Consider the following 23,364-nt stretch of genomic DNA (forward strand, 5'->3'; position numbering starts at 1 on the left):
AAGTGTTCTGTAGACATTGACCATTGTTAGATTTTCTTGTTGGATAGACCCTTTAAGTATGGTATAGTGTCCCTCTACATCTCTTACTACAGTCTTTAGTTTAAAATCTAATTTGTCTGATATGAGGGTTGCTACCCCAGGTTTCTTTTGAGGTCCATTGTCATGGTAAATATTTCTCCATACCCTTACTTTCAATCTGGAGGTAGCTTTAGGGTCAAAATGAGTCTCTTGTAGACAGCATATGGATGGGTCCTGCTTTTTTTTTTTTTTTTTTAATGATTTTTTATTATATTATGTTAGTCACCATACAGTACATCCCCGGTTTCTGATGTAAAGTTCGATGATTCATTAGCTGTGTATAACACCCAGTGCACCATGCAATATGTGCCCTCCTTACTACCCATCACCGGTCTATCCCATTCCCTCACCCCCCTCTCCTCTGAGGGGGTCCTGCTTTTTTTATCTAATCTGAAACATTGTTTCTTTTGTTGGGAACATTCAGCCCATTCACATTGATAGTAACTATTGAAAGATATGAATTTAGTGCCATTTTATTACTTTTAAAGTCACTGCTTCAATAGATTGTCTCTGTTAATTTCTGGTCTATACTACTCTTGGGGTCTTTCTTCATTTATAGAATCCCCCTTAATATTTTTTGGAAGGCTGGCTTGGTGGTCACATATTCCTTCGGTTTCTGCCTGTCCTGGAAGCTCTTTTCCTCTCCATCCATTCTGAATGACAGCCGTGATGGGGATCAAATTCTTGGCTGCCTATTCTTCTCATTTAGTACCCTGAATATGTCTTGCCAGCCCTTGCTGGCTTGCCAGGTGTCTGTGGATAAGTCTGATTGTTCTGACGTTCTTCCCTGTCTATGTAAGAAATCTCTTCTCCCAGCTGCTCTCAGGATAGCTTTCATGGCTCTGAGATTTGCAAGTTTCACTATTATATATCAGGGTGTTGATCTATTTTTATTGATTTTGGGAGGGGACCTCTCTGCCCTTTGGACATGAGTGCTTGTTTCCTTCCCCAGATTAGGGAAGTTTTCAGCTACGATTTGGTCCAATATACCTTCTAGTCCTCTCTCCACCCTTTTGGGGATCCCACTAATTCTAACAGTGGAATGTTTCATGGCATCATTGATCTATTTTCATGGGCTACTAGCTGCTTGCCCTATTTTCCTCGGTTTCCTTCCTTTCTATCAGCTTACCTTCTAGATCACTGATTCAATCTTCTGCCTCATTTACCCTCACTGTGCGATTATCCAGTTTAGACTGCATCTCATTCATGGCATTTTTAAGTTCAGCCTGATTAGATCCCATTTATGCCTGTAGAGATACTATGTTGTCACTAATGCTTTTTTCAAGCCTTCATGATTGCTATCCTGAATTCTATTTCTGACACCTTGCTTACACCCACATCCATTAGTTCTGTGGCAGAGGACACTGTCTCTAGTTCTTTTCTTTGTCAAGGGTTCCTTCTCCTAGTCATTCTCTCAAGGGATGGTTGAACAAATGAACAGAATCCAAAATATCAACCAAGACCCAAGCAAAATGCACCCCAGAAAAAATCGGAAGTGGTAGGAAGCTACCACAGATATGCAAACAAAGCCAAGATGATCCAAAACAATAAAAAAAGGGGGGAACAGAGATTATAATTTCTCAGGGTGGACAAAGCAGGGAGATCTGCCTGCTCCTGATTGATTTTTGTTCTGTGTGTCAGAAGACACTATAATCCAAAATTACAATAAACCAGAACTTATATATATATCAAGATAAAATTGAATAGAGTGATAAATGGACTAGTATGGGGCATAAATCTATAAAATGTAGGTGTGAAAAAAATAAAAGTTAAAAAGCTACTTAAAAACATTACTTGGGAAATGACTGTACTTGAAATGGGAACAAGGTAAAAAAAAAAAAGAAAAGAAAAGAAAAGAAAGAAAAGAAACAAAAAAGAAATGTAAAATTTCAGCCTGAAGTATAAATGAATCAGGAAGGAACACTAGGAGCTCCCTATATTATTTTCCCATGGTGCTGAAGTTTTACAGTCTTGTGGGAAATAACCTATGGTTCACCTGTTCTTCCAGTCTGTCTTCTGGGGGAGGGGCCTGCTGTTGGGCTTCTCAGGCATCTTTGCCTGGGTGTAGTTGCCCCACCCCTTGCCAGGGGGATGGGTTTGATGTGAGCTGGTCATCTGTTTGTTTGGCTTTTGTTCCCTGGTGGCTCTCTGCTTCTCTTTAGAGGGTCAGAGCAAATATGGCTGTGCGGGAATCTCTGGCCCAGAGTCACAAGGTAGCAGTCCCCTTTTCTCAATAAACCCTCCAGGTTAAACCTTCTCCACTTCTGTGTGTACCAAACTCCACAGACTCTCACTATTCATGCCTGCTGTAACTCTCCCAGGGGAATTCTGGGGACCCACCAGCATCTCAAAGCTTTGTGACTTTGCAATTGCTAGTGGCCCTGGAGTTGGCTATACACCCTCTTCCTCAGCTCCCAGGTCATGGCTGGGTGTGGCCCCAGTGTTCTGAGAGCTGTTGCCCTGTCATGGGTACAAGTCATTCTATATCTCCCCTGGGGCATTAAACAGCCCACAACTTCTAGTCTTTTCATGGTGGTCAGGCAGAAAGTGGTTGCCCTATCAGCCTGGCTTGAGTTTTATGATGACTGGAGATGAGAGTCCCTTCTGGGCTCACTGACCATAACTGGTCTCCGTGCTCCATTGCGTGGGCACTTTATCAGTTCAGGCTCCCCCCATACCTTCTGAGTTTCCTGGAATCCTGAGACCACAGTGATCCACCTAGAATTCTGCCCTATTTATCCCTTCTGCCTTTTTCAGACAGGGATGTCTCTCACTGGAGCAGATTTCTAAGAGTCCTGATTTTGTGCTCTGGTGTTATATCACTTCCTGGTGGCCAGCTTATGGAGGCTCCCTCCCCTCTCCATTTATCCGATATTTCCCCCAAAGATTCAAAATGACTTTCAAAAAGTAGTCATTTTTCTGCTTGTAGAGATCCAGATAAATCTTCTTACAACGCAGGTTGAATTTGTGTGTGTTCAGCATGGTTTGATAGGTATCCAGCTAAATTTATGGGACCAGATGAAACAAGGTCCCCTTCTCTGCTGCCTTCTTCCCTAAACCCCACTGCATTTTATTCTTAATCAAAGTTATGTGATGGAGCACCAGGGTGGCTCAATACGTTAAGTCTCTGATTCTTGATTTTGGCTTAGGTCATGATCTCAAGGTTGTGAGATCAAGCCCGGAGTCAGGCTCCACGCTCAGCATGGAACCTGCTTTCCTCTCTCGGCCTTTCCCCCTTCTTGGGCTCTGTCTCTCTCTCAAATAAATAAATGAATCTTTAAAAAAAGTTATGTGATTTAGCACATACATATGAGTCAACATTTATTTACATATTTACTTATATAACATAAAATGTAAAATAAAAATAATATACAATATGATTTTTTATTACACTAGCATACTTTTTTTTCAATTCTCAAGACAAAGAAGTACATTGATATTTTAATTGCAACTTCCCACTTTTAAATATCTTTATTTAAAAACAATAGAGATTGTATATCAGGACACAAAATGCCAGGTAAAGGTAAAATCCCAAAGAAGACATCGTATAATTGTTTTGAACTTTTCAAGATTTTACAGAAAATCAAATATAAGAACAAAATATACTACACAGATGTGGAAATAATTAAGTCTCCATGATCTAATACATAAAGTTGATTAAAATAATCTTTCAAATATTTGCTACACTTAAATGGAAGAAGAGGAGAAAGGGGTCAAATTTGAGAATTCTTACAATGGAACAGAAAAATAAAGTTTTAGTATTGAAAGGGAAGGCATTATTGAGAAACAAGAACTAATGTAACCATCATGACACTTCAGAAAGAAGTGAAAGGACAAATACGACTATATATTGGAGGCTGCAATAGTAAAATTGGGACCCAATCTAAGCACTTCCTTTGCAATTTTCCTTATTAACTTTCCTTATATATCTCATTATGATTCTATTTGAATAAAGACAGAACTCTTTGTAGCAAGTTCTTAAATGCTTGCTTTACCTGCTGGTTCCTTAGAGTATAAATGAAGGGGTTCAAAAGTGGAGCAACGGAAGTATTGAGAATTGCCACTCCCTTCATTAAGGATATCCTCTGCTTGACTGAGGGCTTCATGTACATGAAGATGCAGCTGCCATATGAGAGGGAGATGACAATCATGTGAGAAGAACAGGTGGAGAAAGCCTTTTTTCTCTGGTTGGCAGAAGGAATTTTTAGAATTGTCAGGGCAATATACATGTATGATAGAATCACTAATGCCAAAGTGACCAGCAGAGTCACCAAAGCTAAGATGAAGCTCATCATTTCCAACACGTGTGTATCGGTGCAGGAGATTTGCAAGAGGGGAGCAGTGTCACAATAGAAGTGATCAATGATATTGGAGCCACAGAACTCCAGGCTTAAGCCTAAGATGAGTCCTGGAAAGATGATGAGGAAACCAGTGACCCAAGAGCTAAGGACTAGCTGGATACAGATTTTGCTGCTCATAATGGTTGTATAATGCAGGGGCTTGCAAATGGCAACATAACGATCATAGGACATGACAGCCAGGAGATAAAATTCGGAGGCACCGAGAAGGAAGGCAAAAAATAACTGAGTTGCACAACAGTTATAGGAAATGGTTTTGTCACCGGTTGCCATGCTTACAAGCAATTTGGGGATGCAGACTGTTGTGTAAGAAATTTCTAAGAAAGAAAAATTTCGAAGAAAGAAATACATAGGGGTCTTTAGATGAGAATCCAGCAAAGTGAGGGTAATGATAACTAAGTTGCCTGAGATGCTGAGCAAGTAGGTTAGGAGTAGGAAGATAAATAGCACCATCTTCAATTTGGGGTCCTCTGTCAATCCTGCTAAGATAAACACTGTCACGGTTGTACGGTTTTCCATCGTGACCTCCTGATATGCTTCTGCTCTGGTAAAAATATCGAGGAAAAAAATACGTACAGGTAGCAATGGTAAAATATGAAGATAACCACGTCAAAATACCAGTAATTGCTATTGATCGTACATACAAATGGGGCACTTTTTTGAAATGATTAATGTAAGCTAAACTCTAACAAAAGCAGTTACTTTGCTTTCGAGGAAAGACAAATGTTTTCTACAAATCTGATGAAATAAAAGCTGTCTCATAAATCATCTTTATAGTCTGGCTTAGATTTATGGTAATGAGGTGAAGAAATGTGAAAACAATTATTTCCTCTTTTTTTCAGTATGTAAGCACTGAAATGTCCCAGTACTTATACTCAGCCTATTGACTATATAAATATCATTGCCTCAAGGAACTGACCGTGAGTGCAACAGAGAAATAAGATGACATATGAATGTTTAAGACGGCTGAAAACAGAAATCCAGCCTATGGTTTAAGATCACCCTGGAAGTAATCTGATGTAACAGCTGTAGCTCTTCCGCGGCTGGGCCTGGGCCACACCTACTCAGCTACCAAACACTCTTTCTTGGTCCTATCTGAATTTTTTATTCCTATAAATCAGTGTAGTGTGTTTTGTCTCTATTCCATCTCTTCATTTCTTCACTTTTATCATCTCCTATGCTAATATTAAATTTATCTGATTGTATAGTAAAACTGACTGGAACTTCTTCTGCTTATAGTTCTGAAAACAGGAAGAGAATAGCACAGTGAAATGCAAAAGACAGTGAATAAGGATTCAGAGAAAGGGGAAATGAAATAGGGAAGACAGAGAAGGAAGACAAAAGAAGTAGAAAAGAAGTAAGAGAGTAGGGGAAGACCATAAAGAGAAAAACTTACCATTAAGATCGGAGTTTTCTTCAGATGAGACAGTGACTGGTATTTAGTTTTTGGCTTCTTACCTGATGTGTAGAAATGAGTTACAGCAAAGCTGTAAGGAGAATACAGAGAAGAAACTCTAGCAAATTCTACTCTGATGATCGGTCACTTGGCAAGTGTTCAGACACTTGCAGGTAATACTGACTGCCCCCAAATAATATGGTAAGTCAAAAGCCGAGCCAATTCAAATGGATTGAAAATTATATAAGCTCTCATTAAACTAAATGTCATGAAAACTCCTGGGCATTAACATTTCATCCCTTGAGGATGAGTTTCTTGTTTGATGACTTCATTATCAGTCATGCTTCTTTAAGGACTTCATTATGAATATGAAACACTTATTAAACATTTTTTTTTTAGTTTCAGGGGTAGAAGTTAGTGATTCTTCAGCTGCATACAACACCCAGTGCTCATTACATCAAATGTCCTCCTTAATGCCCATCACCTAGTTACCCCATTCCCCTACCCATCTCCCCTCTAGGAATCCTCAGTTTGCTCCCTATAGTTTATAGTCTCTTATGGTTTGCCTCCAGAGCGGCTGCACCAGATTGCATTCTTCATGAACCTATAAAAATTGTTTACATTACCGCCAATGTAAACAATTGTTATAAGTTCATGGAGAATGCATTGTTTTATACTGAGGAGTCAAAGAAGTCAATGTCCCTGCCTATCGTGCTTTACCAATATATTGAAGAGACAGAATTTGTGAACGAATATAGCAAGGTACAATGTGCCATAAACTTAATGGTAGATGAGACTCATTCTTACTATGGGGCTTAGGGGTTGAGAGAGATTAATAAGAATGGACGCTTAAAAAACCCAACAAAGACGGATCCAAAGGTAAGCAGCGGAGAGGGACTAGGAAGTAGAGTACGGCATTTTAGGCAGGATAAACAGTGCGAAAAAAGTATACAAGAATGAAACTCATGAATTAATAAGAATTTATTGGGGAGAGTACAATAACAGTTTTCTCTAGGGATATTTAAGGTTCTAGAGATCCCGGCTATTAACGCCGAAGTATAATAATATCTTCCTAGTACTTAACACACATTGTCCCAAGCCTAAGGGACAATTTCCGAGGCAACTAATTGTATTATAACGGCTCCTGTCATTTGGGTCAAAAACAAAGCCATCACCCCCACAAGAATTTTATTCAAATCAGACCTAGTTTTTCTCCTGGTCCCCAACTCCCTAGATATACACTGGAACAGTGTATTATAATATGTTTAGCAAGCCAATTACTTTTATTTATGTTTACATTAAAAACTGCAAGAAAATTTTCCCTACCTTCAAAATCATGAACACATTTTTATTAAAAAATGGTGTCATTTAATAAATTAAATCAGATCCTCTGTAATTAAAATGAAATCAGAATATTTTAAATCTATTATTTTAAATAAAGTACTCAGAGTTTGAGAGATATTTATTTTAGTATATAGATTATAAATCACTCTGCAAAACACGAAAACTTACAAACTGTTATTCTTAAAGGTGTAGAAACAGAATTATACAGGCAAAGGATTTTGTTAGTTGATGTTCACATTTTTTATATTCCTGTCGCAGAATAAAGCACTTAGGTTTACTTTTTTTTCTTCTTCCCAGGCATCACACTGAAATGCATAATTCTTAAAATAAATTTTAACACTTGTGGACATTTCATGATTAGCTATTTCTAGCTCAAATCAACAATTTAAATTACCCAAGTATCTCTTTTATTCTTCATATTTAATATGTTTTTAGGTTAATACAGCACAGCACTAAAATTAGACAACTGTTATCCTATCAAATGATTATGGTTTATTTCCTGGGAATGCTCTAAACTGTGTGCTTATCTCTGCAAGGAATTCAACTCCAAAGGCAATATTTCCCTGAGGATCTTTGGCTTGTTCACTATATTAGAGATGCCAAAACAGACAGACTCCGTTCTATCTCCTTCAACTATGTTCTCAGGAGATTCTGTAGAATATATGCTATATTAACGCACCATGCACCCCCTTACCTTCGCTAATTTATTAATTCATTTATTCTTCCCTAGAATACCTACTTATTGTGTGCTTGAAATGTATCAAACACTCCTGTACGTCCAGGGCATGCATATGTCCTGAGAGCTCCCGTGCCCCCTTCTGCGATGAGAAGACCTGGCGACAGGTCTATGAAATCTATGAAGCGAGCTCTTACCAGACACCAAATCTGCTGGCACCCAGATCTTAGACTTTCTAGCCTCTAAAACTGAGAAATAAATGTTTGTTGTTCAAGGCACCCAGTTATGGTATTTTGTGACAGCAGTCTAGATAGACTAAGACAAAAATAAAAACAGAGAATTCATTGCCAACAGACTTGTCCCATAAAAAATGTTAAAGTTCTTAGGGAGAACACGAATGATATAGGTCAGAAATCTGATCTTCATCAAGAAAGTGAGAGTGCTGAGGAATGAACAAAGGGATAAGTACATTCAGGTGGATTTCCCACTAAACTGACTGACTTTCTGGTAACACCAACTGTCTATTAATTACCATTTATGAAAATTGATTACAAATCCAATGTTATTAGTATGTTTCTGTCTTTAACAAATGGCGATATTCTGAGACCCAAATTATATTATCTCTGACCACCTTCCTCCTTCACTCCCTATTTTCTTCTTTATTTCCATCATATCCTTTCCCACTTTCCTTTCCCCTTCTTTATGATTTCTTCCTTTCCTGCTTTAATCAACAGACAGTTGTAAGGGGAAACTTTATTGGACAAGATTGACAGTCGGGGTTACAGAAATTTACAGAATTCCTTCCATACTGGCAACTTGGACACGTGATAACTTTGAAGAATCAATGTTTTCAAAGTTCATACCTTTGAAAAATGACATAGATTTACAAAATCAAGAAACCAAGCTAACTCCAAGCATGACGAAATGCCTACACATCATAATCAAATTGCTACACACCAAAGACAATGAGAAAAAGATGTGACCGGAGAAAAAGGGGGCATTACATACCATGAGTGTTAGAGGACAATGGCTTGAACAACTTCCGACTTCCTTTCATAAGCTAGGGAGGCCAGAAAACAGAGGGGAATCTTTATAGTGCTGAAAGAAAAACAAAAACAAAATAAAAAACAACCCAAAACGACAGCAACAAAAAACAATTGTAATTTAGAATTCTATACAGTGAAACTATCTTTCAAACATGAAAGGGAAATAAAGACATTTTCAAATAAAATAAAACTAAGAGCATTTTTCCGTAACACATCTGCACTATAAGAAATGCTGCAGGAAGTTCTTCAGCTGAAGAAAACTGACTCCAGCTGGAGCACTGGAGTTCCAGAGAAGAATTAGAAATACCAAACATTTTAAATATGGGGGTAAATATCAGAGACTAAATTTTTTCAATGAGCCTGAAATAAAATAAGAATTATTCACAAATAAATTTAAATATATGTATATTAAAAGAATTATTTTAAAATACTGTAACAAAAATGCTATTTAAAGTAAAAGTTCAGTGGGTGGGCTGAATAGCAGAAAGGTGATTATAAAACAAGAGAGTCAGTGAACTTAAAGATTACTAGAGACCACTCAATCTGAAAAACAAAAAAAGTAAATTTTATGTATTTAATGAAAGAGACTCTGTGACCTGGGGACAATATCAAAAGGCCTAACATATAAATATATGTAATTTGATAAAGAAAATGTGAGATATATATATAGAATATTATCCAACCAGAAAAAAGTGAAGTATCAATGCATGCCTCAGTGTGGATGAACCTTGATATCATGACCCTAAGTGAAAGAAGCCAGACATAAGAGGCCACAAACGGTATGATTCCACTTATATGAAATATCCAAAATTGGTAAATCCATAGAGATAGAAAACAGATTGGTATTTGCCAGAGGCACAGGAAGAAGGGATGGGAAATGGCTGTGAAATGGGTACAGAGTTTTCTTTTGGGTGAGCAATGTTTGGAACTTAAATATGGGTGCTGGTTGCAGAACAACGGTGTGGATGGACTAAATGCCACTGAGCTATACACTTCAAAATGGTCGATTAAAAAAACTATGGCAGGGGTGCCTGGGTGGCTCAGTTGTTAAGCCTCTGCCTTCAGCTCAGGGCGTGATCCCAGCGTTCTGGGATCGAGCCCCACATCAGGCTCCTCCGCTGGGAGCCTGTTCCTTCCTCTCCCATTCCCCCTGCCTGTGTTCCCTCTCTCGCTGGCTGTCTCTCTGTCAAATAAATAAATAAAATCTTTAAAAAAAAACCCCAAAACAAACAAACAAAAAACTATGGCAATATCATCAAAAATACATAAAAGTGTTGAGGAAAAAGTAGAGAATTATATACTTAATGCAAATTGTGTTATTTTTCTGGACTTTATTATTTTAATAGCTCAATTAAACGTGTGACTGGTTATCATTGTCTTCATCCTAAATAAATCTCATGTTTGTTCCTAATTCTGTGTTTATAAATGTGCATTCATAATTTAGGGGTTGTTTTCTTAAAAGAGGGCACTACAATGTGAAGAAACTTAAATATCCTCAAACTCCAACCACACTTGGGAGTAGGAGAAAGATAGAATGCATCTCCATGTTGCCATATCGGAAACAAGCCTCCCCATACAATAGGTGTGCATCAGGCCTCGAAGACAATGAGTTCTGGTAAGGCTGGAAGGAAAAAGAGTCCAGAGACTGTTAGATCTGAGAAAAAGGAAAACAAAAAAGAGAGAGTTTGCTAAATATTTGAGTCTACTGAGGGTATAGCTGCACTTGGGGAGGCTACCTGAACAGAGAATACTGAAGAGTACAAAAATAGCTATGCAATTTTTAACAATTGGGGTATAGTTGACGTACGATATTATATTAGTTTTAGGTGTTCAACATGGTAATTTGACACTGAGATGCATTACTAAATGCTTACCACAATAAGTGTAGTTACCATCTGCTAGGCAATTATTTTAGAGAAAATGAAGCCCAGTGGAAACAGAACATTGTTAAATAAAGAAACTAAATATAGGCCAAGATTTGGCTCAGATCGAAGAAAATTTTACACTGTCAAAATAATGTAAATTAGTACAAAAATCCAATTGATAATTGCAATAAAATTATTCACAAAATTATATTAAAATTAAATATTAAAAAAGAGATGAGTGTAGGAGGGATGGGAAATGTAAGAATTTCAAATGCTCATCTTCCATATTTAGGCTAGTAACTAATTTCTAACTCAAAATATTAAGAATTAGTAATATATAAAATAGAGCAAGCAAACCTGTAAACAGCTGAGGGCTGTGGAGAATAGGAGTGAAGGTGCATGAGGGCTGGAGCAGGAGGCTGCTAATTTTCATTAATAAAATTCTAACATGCTTGACATTTTGAACTTTGAATATTGTACCTCTTTTTAAGATTTTTATTTATTTATTTGTCAGAGAGAGGGGGAGAGAGAGAGGCAAGCAGAGGGAGAAGCAGGCTCCTCGCTGAGAAAGGAGCCCGATGCAGGACTCGATCCCAGGACCCTGGAATCATGACCTGAGCTGAAGGTAGATGCTTAATTGACTGAGGCACCCAGGTGTCCCAAATATGTATACCTTTAATAAAAGTTAATATATTTACTGAATTAATATTCTGAGCAATAATGAAGTCATCTGATACACACAGTTCCTTCGGGTCATAATGAGTGGTTTTGGGGGCACTTTGTAATTTGTTTCTTTAAGACAAGGCAAGGAACTAAAGAGGAATTGAAGATCATTTTATTCAATTGGTAGTGACCCTTGCTTTATGATATAAAACTTAGATTTTTTTCTCTCATATTTCTTCTTTTTTTAAGTTAAGACTTTTACTATTATTACTATTATTATTATTATTATTTTAGGGCAGGTTTAGGTTCACAGTAAAATCAAGAGGGAAGTACAAGGATTTCCCAAAACATTTTCATCCACACGTGCATAGTCTCCTCCAGTATCAACAACCCCCACCAGAGTGATCCATTTGTTACAACTAATGAACGTATGCTGACTCAGCATAATCACCCAGAGTCCATAGTTTACATTACAGTTCCCTCCTGATGTACACTCTTTGGTTTCGGACAAATGTATGACATGTATCCATCATTACGGTATCACAGAGAGAATTTTCGTTGTCCTACAAATCCTATTTACATCTATTCATTCCTAACCCCTTTCTCTAACTCTTGGCAACCACTGGTCTTTTTACTATTCCCATAATTTTGCCTATCCAGAGTATTATATAGTTGGAATCATACAGTATGTACATTTTCATATTGGCTTCTTTCACTTAGTAATATGCATTTAAGATTTCCCCCGTGTCTTTTCATCGCTTGATAACTCATTGTTTTTTAACAGATATTTTTCTCATTTTAAAATGTTTTATCTTATATTCAAATGCTTCCAGAGTTGCATAAGTTTGAATTATTAGTTTTCAGTGTAGATTATTTTATCTAAAAATTGGGAAGGATTATATCAGAATATTTTTATATAGATGACACCCTGAATTGAATATTTAAAAAATTAGCTCATCTTTACTCCCTCTCTCCTCCAAATTTCTTCCAGGCTCATTTCCCAGGCTTTCTCTTATTATGCTACAACTTACTTAAAGACATTCTCTATTTCTTATTTCATCATGCTCAAAATTTCAGAATAACCATCAATCGATCTCATATCTAAATAACTCAATTTTTAAATTATTCAACACATTCAATTTCTAGTTATTTTGAGGGATACCCCAGATCCTAAGTCTATAGGGATGAAGTAATATAGCAGACAACTCTCTTCTCTGAAATGACTTAGAATTATCTAGGAGAACAGATGGATAAAAGAGAGAGTGAAAGAGAGAAGAAAGATATGTAAAAATTAATACTGATAGTGTTGTAAAGAACAAAAGACTGAGATAAAGACTATAAAGAAGGGAAAGGTCTCCTCACATATGGTCTTTTTTGAAAATGACTTTGTGGAGATGACATTTAATTAGAGGCTTGGAATTTGAAAGTAGAGTGAGAGCATAGGTAGCGATAGAGGTGAAAAAGAGCTTGAGGAATGGAAAGAGAGTCAGTGTTACAACCGGTAACAGCAAATAAGGAAAGAGTGGAAGAGGATGAAGATGGGTGGAGGGGAACTATGCCAAGGATTCTTCCTGGCCACTCATTGTCTGCAATTCAATTAGGTTTTAGGGCATAATTTTAGCAAAGAAGTAGCATAACCTGAGTTAAATTTTAGAGAACACACTTTTATCTTCTTTACAGAAAATAGATTGGGTGAGGGAAGGAAGCAAAGATAATTTGAAGGCTTGCACAGGCTACTATTTAGAGGTGGAAGGCAGTGGTAGACTGGACAGAATGTTAGCAGCTGTAGCAGACACTCTGTCTAATCACAAAATATTTCTTGCTGGACACACATCAAGACTAGACATCCTGGACATTTTGCATTTTGGTGTGTCTGTATAACGGGGTTCTTATAAATGGAAACTGAATGGAAATTAAGAAAATGACTTCCAGGCTTAGCAATAAAAATCCCACGTGATTCACCAGTCTCTCTTCCTCTGTCTGCTGGCTGACTGTAGATAGATGTTGAAGAGGGCAGAGCCTTAGAAGTCAATCTCTGAGTGATGGCGCAGAGTAGAGGAGGCACATCCCACCCTACAAAAAAACAAAATCTCTGCCATTTTTGCTGCATGTTTGACTTTAAATTTTTAGGAAATAACTTTCCATTGTGTTAAATCTGGCAAAAAAAAAAAAAAAAAAAGATCTGGTTCATTGACAGTGGGAATAGTGGCTAAGCCTTGAGAGGGATAATGACCAGAAGAGGAACAAGGGAGGATTCTGTAGTTCTGGTAACATTCTGTTTCTTTAACTGAGCACTGCTTATGTGGGTATGTTGAGTTTGTGAAAAGTAACCAAGTTATATAGTGTGAAAATTGCACATCCTGTACATACATTTCTACTTCATTGAAATAACTTTAAATATCTAACATGTACATTGCAATGATCTTACAGTTTATCTGTTATAGCAGATAGTACTAGCTTAAGTACTTAGCAGTAGAAATAAAGACAGGTAAAATGAATCGAAATAAAATTTGATGTAGCATCAACCAAATTTCCCGCAGATTGGATGTAGACATTTAGAGAGCAGGTGTAAACATTAGACTCCTATCATCTGTCTTGAGAAACTCACTTCCCTTCAGTCTAGATCTCTATGACTTTGATCCTTCCATGGTAATGTCACACTTTAATATTTCCGTTGTCAATGATGACATGTCTTGGCTTTCAGATCCTGAAACGAATTAAGTTCTTAAAGCTGCCCCTCAAGAGGATGGCCTTGAGTGCTTAACTTAGGAAACTATAATATAAGCCCCTTATTGAATCAGGATTGAAACTTTTGGTAATAATCCCCTTAAAGTCTTTTCTCCATATGGACTGGGGAGCTTCATTTTTTCTTGTGTGGAATGTATATCTGTTATGCATATGTAAGCTGTAAGTTCCAAAAACTCCTTATGCCTTACAACATATAGCTGCCTCAAAAAGAAGATTCTTTCTTGTCTTTACCTTGAGTTTATGGATTATAGAGTTTTCTGCACTTAATAAATAATTCATGTATTTTTAACATAGGTGTACAATGGTCTCCTGGGAAGTGTTTCCATCTTTTAAAAATTGTCTTGTTAGTTAATCCTCTTGAGATCAATGGCAGAGTACAGAAAGATGATTATAGTTCTTGCAACCTTAAAACTGCAGAAGAAGCAATTGTGCTTCTCCTGTAGGCCAGACACATCTCAAAGTAAGCAATGAGACTGAAATCTTTTTTTTACCACTCCATTCTAAGTTTTTTTTTAAGAATAATATTTATTTCATATGTAATACAAAACATGTCCTCCAAGTTTAATAACATAAGTCAGAGATATGGCTCTTTAAAGAAAATAATAAGAAATGAAATTAGAGAAGTTTCTTGTCATGACGAAATTTTTGAGCTCACACATGTTGAGTGTGAGATGCTGGGGTTAATGTATTTTGGCTGAGAAGGCAAAGATAAAAGTGTGTTAAAGTAATATAAAAATATGATGGATATGCAACATTCAGAAATTGCCTCTGTTCTGGGACTCAAACCAAAAGAAGACAGTTGTGAATGAAGTTGCTAAAGACAGTAAGTTTTGGGAATTTTTAAAAAATTTAGTCAGATTAACTTAATTGCATGAAGCTGGACAAAAACTTTGATTCATTTGTAAGCCATTAAAATTTATGGCATGAAGTTAGAACTACTTTTTTTTTTTACAACTCAGTTGAGTTGTCTTAATAAGGAATCTTTGAACCTTCATTTTGTAGGAATCAAACTTTGAATAGGTATCCTTCATAGCTTTCAAATGAATCTCAGAAATGTATTTTATTAAAGGAATGTGTTGTTTTCCTCAGATAATTATAATTACGTATGCCTTTAGTATATAAGGTCAATGTGAATATTATAAAAATACAACACTGAAAAAATGAATTAGTACTAAACTTGAGAAATTTCCTCTTGTTGCATTCAATAGAATTTAAACATTTCATGAAATACCCGGTTTTCATATCCCAAAAGAATCTCCTCTCCCTTACGGATTAATTGCCAAAGTAGTTACAGAAGTCCCTGGCTTATAAAAATTGTCAGAAACAATGACTATTTTACTGCCATTCAGCAAGTATTTTATTTGGAGTTAAAAGAAAATAATGATGTCAAGTAGTTTACAATAGGTTTTTTTTTTTTTTTATGGACATACCAATTACCACTTCTTTCAAAAGGTTTTTTTTTTTTTTTTTTTTTTTTTTTTGCAATTTTGTAATTTAAGTATAGCCTGGGAGTATGCATGTATGAATTCACTTTTAACATTATAAGTTGGCACCCTGTATAATTCATCTTTTGCTGACTGACATTTTCTTGTGCATTTGACCTTAAAAAATAGACCAACCTTAAGAAAGGAAAATAGACCAAACTTGGATTTTAAAAATCTGATTACTGAGTATATATGGTCCCTTAATTGCCAGAATGTAGACATTTTTAGAAAAAGGGTATATGAAGGCGTCAGGGGAAAGAGAGGAAAAAACATAAGAAAGGAATGAAGTAAAAGAGGGAAAAAAAAGGAAAAAAAATCTTAGTCATATTGTAATTATTTATAACCATTGGAAATATCTGTACATTTTTAACACCTGAACTGGACTGTATGAAATGTAATAGGTTTAAACTGCAATGTAACATATGACATGATATTCTTCCTAAGGAAAATATGGTCGTGCTTTAGAAAAATTTGGCGATAGACTTTTGAGATGATAAACATGAGGATGTAAGCATGGTCTGGGAAAAGACAGAAAATAAGAATAAAAAATGAGAAGGTTAACATAATCCTGAATTTTAAGGTGCTAAGCATAAAACAAGAGAGTAATAGAAGAGAAGGAGGAGGACATGAGTAAGGGAGAAGAGGCTACTATGGCAACAGAGGGAGCCATGCAAAGCAATGAAACTAAAACACACTACCAGGCATGAGTAGATAACATCTTTTTAAAATGGCTTTGTTTTCTAGAACCTCCTTTGTTACTGCAAAAACTAAATAAAGAATGCTACATAAACAACACAGTCATCATGCATGAGGATACACTTCCTATCTGCTTGGGTCCATATCAGAGAAAAGAGAATAACCAGGGTGAGTGAGACAAACGTACACCCAAGTCTTCAGGAAAAAGGGGAAAGCAGACCTAACGTGGTCATGAGGATTTCAATCCTGAGGAGTTTTCAGAAGTTTGGTGAAAGTACTGAATCCCCACTGTACACGGGCCTCAGACGTTTAGGTCAAGTTTATGTTTTTTAAAAGGCCAAGAGTCCTCAGCTGAAATCTGACTTACAGAATACTATCATAAGGAGTAATAAACAGAGAAAGAGATACATTTAGCAAAGAGGAATTAAGTCACCTGATGGTGGAAAATAACTTAGTGCAAACTAAATAGATTGGAGAAAATTGCAACTACAGATGATGCAAGTTAAAATATTATGACAATTTTTCTGTTTTTTTCTTTGTTTCTATTTTTATATGAATTTATAGGCCATATATTATCCTTTTGGAATGCCTGAATTTATGACACTTGAGAAATGAAAGTCCTAGAGTTGCACTGAGTTAGTGAGATTTTGAGTACAAATTAGAGGAGTGAATTTTGAGAGGCCGTTACTGCTGACTAGCAGAATACTGAAGGAGGTTGGGTGTCGAGAGCAACACGTATATGGACAATCTCGAACTAATAGGTATCTCATGCAGGTTATACCCTTTACTTCTCATTTTTTCTTATTTTTTTTTTTACTTTTTTATTATTATTCTGGTAGAAGTCAACCATGAGAAACCACTCCACAGTAACAACGTTTATTCTTCTTGGACTGACCGACAATCCACAGTTACAAGTGGTCGTTTTTCTTCTCCTTTTTTTCACCTACATGTTGAGTGTCAGTGGGAATCTAACCATAATCACCCTCACCCTCCTGGACGTGCATCTAAAGACACCCATGTATTTCTTCCTCCGAAGTTTCTCGTTTTTAGAAATCTCATTCACAACTGTCTGCATCCCCAGATTTCTTGTCAGTATGGCGACAGGCGATAAGACCATTTCTTACAACGGTTGTGCAACACAGCTGTTTTTTACTATTCTGTTGGGTTCAATTGAATTTTTTCTTCTGGCCGCCATGTCTTATGACCGCTACGTGGCCATCTGCAAACCCCTGCATTACCTGACCATCATGAGTGAGAGAGTCTGCAACTTGTTGGTCTTTGCTTCATGGTTGGCTGGTTTTGTAGTAATTGTTCCACCACTCCTTGTGGGTCTCCAGCTAGATTTCTGTGCAGCCAACACTATAGACCATTTCTTATGTGATTTTTCTCCTATATTACAGCTCTCTTGCACAGACACAGATGTAGTAGACTTAATGACATTTCTCTCAGCCATTTTGATCCTCCTGGTTACACTGGTATTAGTGGTTCTCTCCTATGCAAACATCATCAGGACTATCCTGAAGATACCTTCTTCTCAACAGAGGAAGAAAGCCTTTTCTACATGTTCTTCTCACATGGTGGTTGTGTCCATTTCGTATGGCAGCTGCATCTTCATGTATGTGAAACCCTCTGCTAAGGACAGAGTGTCTTTAAATAAAGGGATAGCCCTGCTCAGTACCTCTGTTGCCCCCATGTTGAATCCCTTCATTTACACACTGAGAAACAAACAAGTGCATGATGCTTTTAAGCACATGATCAAAAAGATTGAGATTTTCTCAGTAAAGTGAACCATTTTAGTGATATTACTGAGGCTATGAGTGAAATAATTCAAGAAGGGTATAGTGTTTCACAGAACTCTTCAATGCTTGTATTCAAAATAATATTAACTATTTTTCTTGACATAATTTTCATGGTGGCCTGACTAATCTCCAAAGCCTAATTCTCTCCCTTACCTGTCCGGTTTTTGGGCTAATATAATTTCCTTTTTATTTGGTGCTTTTATCTCTTTCCTTTAAAAAATCTCTCAGAGGAAGACAAAACTAGACTTTAATTTCTCCATGTTCCTTTCCACTGTTCTGGAGCTCAGAGAGTCAGTTTTACATATATTCTATATAGAGTTAATGCACCACCTAGATTTGTAAAACTTAGCTGAAAAGCACATATTTCTAGAAACCCACAAATTGTTACTGACTCAAGGCAAAATAAAAAATGGGAATTGACATCTAACTATTATAGAAATTGAATCACTAATCACCATGTCTTTAGATAATATGGAATTTTTTTGTTTCTATAAATAGAGGTCATGACAATCATTTCAAACAATTTCTAAATTTCTTTTGCTTATTATTATTATTCTTTATCATATACTCTACCAGTAAAAAAATTAAACACAAACAAAAACACTTGAATTTCACAGTGTATGTATATTTGTTTATAAATTATATATTCACTATTGTATAGAATAAACATATTAATAGAAAAATAGAAATTAAGCAAGGACATTAGGAAAAAGAATCAATATATTTCATAACACAACTTTGTGATATAAATTAATTTTAATATTAATGGTACAACTATTAGATTCAACTTGATGAAACATATATTATTATTTTTGCAAATATAAGTTTATTATGTGATAAATTATATGAAGGTCTTATTCTAAGCCTATCTGATATTGGTACTTAGAAGGGTCTTCGTAGTTCAAAACCAATGTTTCCCAATGCATGCTGATCACATCAAAAGAAGTGAAAGTCACAATAGTTATTCTTCTGTCCTATTTGAATTTGTTTTTGATATTGAATTACTACTACTCTGCTCTATTGCTAATGTGCTGCCTAAACTTTTACTTTTATATAAATATTTTTAAAGTGCACAAAGTCTTTATTTGGAATATTTTAATAGACAATATAATAATTCTAAGTTTTCCAAATGGGTGGATGAGCATTTTCATAATTATTGACCTTATATAATCTTCAGTAACAAAAACCAAGGCAATAATTTCAAACGACCAATTCTAAATTTCTTTGGCTTATTACAGCTCTCTTTTGAAAACTGGTTACTTTTTCATAGACTGTTAAAATACAAGGCATGAAGGAGCACACATGATATGATGAGCCCTGGGTGTTTTATGCAATGGATGAATCATTGAACCCTACATCAGAAACTGATGATGTACTATATGTTGGCTAATTGAATTTAAATTAAAAAAATAAATAAAATACCATGTATTTTGGAACAGAGTGGTAGAGGAATGTCTTCATGAAAGCATACTATTGATGGGTATTTGTTATCATACAAAAGAGAAAATTGGAATATGTATTTGTAAAATAAAATTGTATATTTCTCTTAATGTGTACTTAAAAAATACTTCACCTGAGAAGTTCCGATTCTCTGATACATTTTTAAAAAAGAAATCTTAACTTACCATTATATGCTTCCTCCATTCTCCTATCCTCCCTCCTCCCTCGACCCCTTCCTCCTTCGTCTTCTGACCCTTCAAATGTAAAAACCATTCTTAAATGAAGGCTGTACAAAAGCAGCCTGTGGGCTTGTTCTGCAGATTTTGGTTTGCTTGTCTATGGTCTAAATTATAGCAGAAGGCCAGAGATGGCCCTACAGCCAGAATGAAGGTCTGCTTTCTTATCTGTTTCACTATTTCAAGGTGATGCAATCCACCTGTTATGTTCTATTAGTCCATAAAAACACATTCAAAATTCAGTAACTCAGTCTTTAGTGCCAATATTGTTTTGATTTAAACCAATAAATGAGCCATAACTTAAAACACAGTTGCAATTGGTGTTACCATCTAATTCAGCCTGTGAATCTACTGTCACCCTCTAAAATTCATCTGGGGTAGGGCAGGCAAATATTTGAGTTAAAGGGTATGTGGAATGGATCACCATTCCTGCATCATTTTTTAAGGTATCTGATGGTAGTACCAAGTACTGCAGCTTTGCCCGGGAAAGATGCTTTATTATTTGTTAATGAGGGTGAACTCCATGGTTTTCTGCTTGGTCCTGAGTATATCTGTTTTAACAGTATATTCAGGATGATTTTTCACCTGCAGTAGAATCACTGTAAACCAGACTAAGACATAACTGCCACTTATCAACAAAACTTTCTCCACCCCCGTTATCTTCCACTCTAGTAAGTGTATACCCTGACATTCTATCATCATTATAATTAAGATTAGCTCAGAGATGAGGTGAAACAATCCAGGAGAGTTCCAGATTTCACCCTCTTCAGTGGACAGTTTTCCTGACAGAACGATATATATCCTTTCAGGAAACCTGGAGGGAGAGTAAGATATTAATATCAATGCATGGCTCCTCTTCAAGGATAACTTCCTTCATGGGTTCTGGTTCTATGAACTCACTAAAGTCTTTAATTGGATAAGGAGCTCTAATACCAACCATGAGATGGCTGTACCATCCCTCCTTTCACCCAACCTAGTGTTCTTTCAATTACATAGGTCAAATAGGAACCTAATGGATTGTCTATTTTAGCCTTAGGAGCGGCATGATGTCTTTTTCATGCTAACGCATATCATGCAATTTTGATAACCACTCTAACTTTACCAACTAGTAAGGATCCACACCCATCTTGCCAATGTCAGCTAAGTACTATGACATAGCCTCTGCCTTCCCATGGTCCCATCATTTCCAGTGAACGAGGAAGCTCATTTTAATGAAATTATCTCCCACTTCCATTTCAGACCAGCAATTACAATACCTTTCAATACCGTTACTATCCCCCTGTGAATCAATACCTTGTACAAAGAATTTTCTTCTGGATCTTCACCAGTCACAGAGTTAAGGGATATATAAGCGGATTGCACATTAAAAAACTGTTCCATATTGCTGTCATTCTACATCTTTGGATTTAAATTTTTCTAATATTTCAACATTAATCAGGATAAATCATTCACAAATCCAAGTTGTTATCTAATTGAACAAAAATTGATAGCCATCATCAGAAGCTTGAACTCTTCCATTAAATCCACAATCACGACTCAGGTCTCATTCTGACCCATGATGTGCTTGTAAACTAGCTTTCTGAAAGTAAAAGCCTAATTTATAGCAAAAAAAATATCAATCATTAAAAATATATCAATAAATTCACCCTTAGATAGAATTATATTTACTTTCTGTCTGGTATATCACCCTTAGAATCTATTGTCACATATATTCCCCCAGACTTTTGTCAATGTAAGTTGGTGAATTATTGCTATGATCTTAATGTGTACCCCAAAATTCATATTTTGAAATTTTAACCCCCAAAGATGATGGTTTTAGTAAATAGTGCCTTTGGGAGGTGGTTAGGTTATGAGGGTTGAGCCCACTAACAGGATTAGTGCTTTTATAGAAATGACCCCATAGAATTCTGTCTCCCTCTTTCCTCCACATAAGCGTAAAATGAGAACACAGCAAACTGGAAGAAGACCCTTACCTGACCACACTGACACTCTGATCTCAGTTTTCCGTGCTCCAGAACCGTGTGAAATATATTTCTTTGTTATATGACAAACTGTCTTCTGATATTTGTTATAGTAGCCCGAATGGACTAGAACAATTACTACAATACTTTTTGGTAGGTAAGTTTTCTCTTTGAGGTTCGAATGTTAGCCTCTCTACCACGCTAGGCACGACTATTTTGGTAGACATGGGTCAAGAGGACACCTGGAATTCACTTTAAAGTTGGCTGTCAGCTCTCTGGTCATTAGTATTTTAAATAAAGCAGCATCAAAGTTGTGTATAAGACATGAGGGGAAAGAAGAGGATAGCTTTTCCTGGCAGTGAATTCATGTGATTTCCATTTGGGACAATCAAAATATATCAAATATCCCAATGTACTCATTCTGATTTTCTCCTAACCCTGCCCCCTTATGTCCAATCTATGAACGTTCACAAAAGGTATCTGGTAAGGGTGTAATTTCAACTGATGTTGCTATTTTTAACTCACTGCAAGATCAGAGCCTATCTCTGGTGCCTATAACTAATAATGCTTTATGGCATACTTGAAAGTTGCTAAGAGAGTAAATCTTAAAAGTTCTCATCAAAAGAAAAAAATGTAACCATGTAGGGTGACAGATGGTAACTAGACTTATTGTGGTGCTGATTTTGCAGTGTATATAAATATCAAATCATTATGTTGTACACCTGAAACCACTAGTGTTACATGTCAATAACTCCTCTATTGAAAAAAAAAAAAAAGATCAGAGTCTACCTTTGCTTTCTGCAACAACTGACATAAGGCTCTAAGAAATAATAAATTTCTTTAGGGTAGTCATGGGGAACTCCATAGTTTGCTGACTATAAAACAAGCTAAGAATTTAAAGCCACAAACTTGTCATTTTCTTTCTCTCTATATAGTTAGAAATAACCTTCCTGCCTTATAGCACTATAGAGACTATATTTCACATGCTTATCACTTTGCTCTGTATCATTTACAGTTACTTTGAAAAACTTATCCTTTAATGCAAGCTTCTTTCTTTCCTTTTTTTTTCCTCAAAGATTTTATTTATTTATTTGAGAGAGAGAGAAAGCACAAGCAGGGGGAGGGAAGAAGGAGAGGTTTAAGCAGACTCCCAGCGGAGCAGGGAGCCTGATGCAGGGCTCGATCCCAGGACCCTGGGTTCGTGACCTGAGCTGAAGGCAGACGCTTAACCAACTGAGCCACCCAGGTGCCCCAATACAAGCTCTTTCTAAGTGATCATCTAAGTAACTCCTCAATACTTGATTCCATGGATTCTTGATATCTTATCTTCTTATGGTCATAGCACTATCTTCAAACACTTCAAGGTCATAATTCAAAAAACCCTCCTTAAAAGGGTATTTCATGCAACTGCCTGTGCAGTCATGACTGTTGAGGGCCAATTTTCATTAGACTTTCTACATATCTTGTATTAGCTCTTGCTCTAGGGTTACCTTTACAATTGTTTTTATATCATTCAGCCATAGAAATAGAGATCATTTCTCCTTCAAGGCAAGAAGGCAGATTTCTTCCTGAAT

At 36.3% G+C, this 23,364-nt stretch overlaps 2 protein-coding genes across 2 annotated transcripts; one reads left to right on the forward strand and one right to left on the reverse strand.

The window, feature by feature from the left end:
* Positions 1-4,019: 4,019 nt before the first annotated feature.
* LOC103682020 (olfactory receptor 6C76-like) lies at positions 4,020-4,955 on the reverse strand. The gene has a single exon (XM_008711590.1). The coding sequence runs from the start codon at positions 4,953-4,955 to the stop codon at positions 4,020-4,022; it is 936 nt and encodes a 311-aa protein (XP_008709812.1).
* Positions 4,956-17,107: 12,152 nt separating this feature from the next.
* LOC103682019 (olfactory receptor 6C74) lies at positions 17,108-18,141 on the forward strand. The gene has a single exon (XM_008711589.1). It carries the CDS (start codon positions 17,203-17,205, stop codon positions 18,139-18,141), a length of 939 nt encoding a protein of 312 aa, XP_008709811.1. The 5' UTR covers positions 17,108-17,202.
* Positions 18,142-23,364: the final 5,223 nt, after the last annotated feature.

Source organism: Ursus maritimus, unplaced genomic scaffold (genome assembly GCF_017311325.1).
Source record: "Ursus maritimus isolate PB19 unplaced genomic scaffold, ASM1731132v1 scaffold_26, whole genome shotgun sequence".
NCBI lineage: Eukaryota > Metazoa > Chordata > Mammalia > Carnivora > Ursidae > Ursus > Ursus maritimus.